Source organism: Egretta garzetta, unplaced genomic scaffold (genome assembly GCF_000687185.1).
Source record: "Egretta garzetta isolate BGI_Z169 unplaced genomic scaffold, ASM68718v1 scaffold497, whole genome shotgun sequence".
NCBI classification, from domain to species: domain Eukaryota; kingdom Metazoa; phylum Chordata; class Aves; order Pelecaniformes; family Ardeidae; genus Egretta; species Egretta garzetta.
This window is the reverse complement of record NW_009260349.1, coordinates 110,966-114,319: the sequence shown is the minus strand read 5'-3', so window position 1 is coordinate 114,319 and position 3,354 is coordinate 110,966. Positions and strand designations below refer to the sequence as shown.

Here is a 3,354-nt window from a genome sequence, read left to right as displayed (position 1 = left end):
AATGCCGAGGACTCTCTGTCTGAGCTGCCAGAGAACATCCGCGTCTCCTCTGCCAAGAAGACTGAGGAGATGCTGTCCAACCAGATGCTGAGCGGTATTCCTGAAGTGGACCTGGGAATTGAGTATGTTGTTCACAGATCTGTTGGTTATGGCCTGAATTGCCAGGATGAGCAACTCTTGATTGGCAGAGCGGTGGTGTGGCTGGACTATACAGCCCCTGTTTGGCTGCCCTGTGATGGGATTGAGCCTTCATCTGGATTAGCATAACATGTTCTACACAGTGATAGGGCTCCATTGCAACTCCATCGTATGACTTCTGGGAAAAGGCTCTTAATTTTTGTCCCTTGAGTCTAGCAGCTTTCTGGAGGATTGGTTTAAGCCCTGCACTGAAAGAGGATGCACTAAAGATGTGAGCTTCCCTTTTGTCTTTGAAACAAAGCATCTGTTTCTATAGCACTGCCTCCTCTCTCAAAAAACACATCAAACACCATAGCAGTGCTATTACTATCCCCAAAATTCATCCTCTTAGCACTTCTATGCCTAATACACTTCCTAAATGAGTATTTTTTTTTTTCTTTGTTTTTCTTCTAGTGCAAAAATAAAAAACATCATCTCAACTGAAGAGGCCAAGGCCAAGCTGCTGGCAGAGCAGCAGAACAAAAAGAAAGACAGTGAAACTTCCTTTGTTCCCACCAACATGGCTGTTAACTATGTCCAGCACAACAGATGTAAGTCTCACATAGCTCTCCTGACCCAGCTGTGACCCTCTCCTCTGCTGAAGAAAAGCAGTCGGTTGGGACAGAGCTTGATGCAAGAGAGATTAGTTTGTGTATCAGCACAAGCAGCTGTCTGATTCCTTTTTCTGGGATGCTCATATAGACCCCATCTGGCTTGGTCTTTTTCTTCCATCCATCAGCAAGGAGAGGGACATATTACTCATGGCTTGACTTTCTGCTCTTGAACTCACAGCTGACACTGCCTCATAAATTTCAAGACTTTTTTTCTTTAAATTGTGTCTTGAGCGTGTGCTGGAAATGCCTGCCTTGTCTGCGACTATAAATGATGGTTTATAATTGGGAGAATCCACTTTGTAGGCTGCCAAAGCAGACAGGTGGTCAAGCAAACATAGACCTCACTAGACAGGAGATGGGAATTAATTTCCGGGAGAGCCTCTCATACCGCAGCCATCTGGAGGAAAGGAAGCCTTCTGCTGTTGTCTAACCATGCTTTCAGGGGTGATTTGGAGTCGGGTTTGTGTGTTCTGAAGGAAATGAAGAGTCTTTGGGCCACTTGTGATGAAATAGCGCTACTGAAATTTGCTGTCTCCCATCTTGCATGTACTGATTATCCATAGACACCAGTTACAAAAATTCTTGTTCTGAGGTTCTGTTGTTTCTGCTAAAGATCAGTTGTAACAAATGTTGTAGAACTATGTCTGTCTGAGTAACACTGCTCCATATAATACTCCTTGTCTGATGTTTTCCTTCTTTCAGTTTATCATGAGGAGCTAAATGCACCGGTGCGGAGGAACAAAGAAGAGCCAAAGCCCCGTCCACTGAGAGTGGGGGATACAGAGAGGCCAGAACCTGAGCGTAAGTTCCTACTCTGAAATCTTGTAAGGAGAGACACTGAAACTCTTCAGGAGTCTTGCACAGAGAAATTATCTAGCTCTTCTTACCTCCTCTTCTCCTGCTGCCCTGAGATAGTAGGGAAATGGAGCAATCTAAGTCCATGAGAGGCTGTTGCGCTTGATATACCTCTACGAGGTCACACATGAAGCCCTCTGGATGGAGGATGTCTTTAGAAACACCCAAGGGTGGAGTAGCAAAGGTCACAGCTGAAATGTGTTGCCAAAGCTGGCTGACAAGAGTTTGATGGAAGCTGGAACAGCAAGGGGTGCAAGGTTGGGGAGTATCGACAGCTAAAGCGATAACCTTTCCTATAGCAAGGGGCTGTATAAGGGAAATGATGGAGTTAAGGAAATGTCTCCTGTGGAAGGACAGGGAAATAATATTTCCTTCTCTTTCTTTTGAAGGGTCTCCTCCAAACCGCAAGCGTCCACTCAATGAAAAAGCAACAGATGATTATCACTATGAAAAATTCAAGAAGATGAATAGGCGATACTGATGAACGTGGACTGAAGTCTTTGCAGTTGTTCTTATTTTCCACTAATAAAGGATTTTGTGTCAATGACCTGAAATGGAGTTGGGGAGAGTCACTGCCTTCAGATGCTGGTGTTACCTACAAAGCTTTTCTTGTGATCTTGTAGTGAATCAGTTTGCAGGTGATTGTGAACTCTTTGGTTGGTAAAATCTTTTATATAACTTAGTTTCCGTTACAAAACTTCTTTTATAAGAACATGAGCTTTCATGGTTGGCATTTTTTAGCGAGAAAACAAACTTGCCTTTACAGATTCTTTCACCCTCTTAAAAAACACGAAAAAAAAAGATCTGTTAAAAGCAGCAGTGCTGTTTGCCTTGTAAGTATAAAGGTAAGGTTTAAAGCCAGTTTGCTTGAGTATAACTTTGTAAGAGGTTTCTTGTTTGTTCCCAAAGGCCTTTGCTGTGCAGAGCGTGTAAGGCTGAGATGCTGCAGGAGTGTGTTCAGTGCCGCTGCTCCTCAGCCTGGCTCGCAAGTGCTCCGGGAGAAACCGCAGTGTTGGCTGTGCCTGGTGCTGCCTTGCTGGGTCTGTCATCGGCGCAAGGAATGACAGCAGACGCGCAGCGCCGGGGATTTTATGTCACGTGCCGTGTCGTTTTGTATCTTTTTCCTGCTGTAGACTTATTTCTGTAGCAGCTTGCTGCATTTTATCTTAGCTGCGAAGAAGAAAATTGGGTCAGGTTGTACCGTGTTGAATGGGAGGAAGATCTCATTTTCAGCTCTTAGGACAGGGTCAGTATGGTGAAGAAGCCAGAGGCCCTGCAGCTGGTGTCAGCCATGTCTTCCCGGGAGATGTGACCTGCGGGAACTTGACATGTGGGAACTTGAAGCCAAGATTTGGAATTTGAAAATAATAAAAGTGTTTTTAAGTGATCATAAATGACGTTTTTTTTCTTTCTGGGATATACGCCAACGGTTTCTGGGTGCTGGTGGTAATCATGGCCAGGGTGACGTGTGGCTGTTAAGTGCCCATGTCCAGTCACTGAGTGAAAACTCCAGGGCGGGGTGAGGGATAGGCTCAGATTTTACTTCTTTTTTTTGAAAAGGGGAAAAGTCTCTGGGCCAAGTAAATGCGCAAATTTGTGTCTAAGCCTGTGGTGGCATCTCCCTTAACCACTTGCGAACAGAGCACCACTAATGTAACGTTCAAGTACACCACACGAGGCCGCCATTTAGCTAATTACAGCCGCGGGC

At 44.9% G+C, this 3,354-nt stretch overlaps 1 protein-coding gene across 1 annotated transcript in view; it reads left to right on the top strand.

Moving 5' to 3' along the window:
• The window catches only part of CUNH9orf78 (chromosome unknown C9orf78 homolog), a 5,006-nt gene extending 2,569 nt beyond the window's left edge, over window positions 1-2,437 (top strand). Inside the window, exons 6-9 of the mRNA XM_035898233.1 lie at window positions 1-122; window positions 592-728; window positions 1,494-1,592; window positions 2,036-2,437. The exon at window positions 1-122 is cut by the window's left edge and continues 97 nt beyond it. Coding sequence (XP_035754126.1) covers window positions 1-122; window positions 592-728; window positions 1,494-1,592; window positions 2,036-2,127 — 450 coding nt within the window. The 3' untranslated portion in view covers window positions 2,128-2,437. The remainder of the gene's footprint in view (window positions 123-591; window positions 729-1,493; window positions 1,593-2,035) is intronic.
• The last annotated feature ends 917 nt before the right edge of the window (window positions 2,438-3,354 follow it).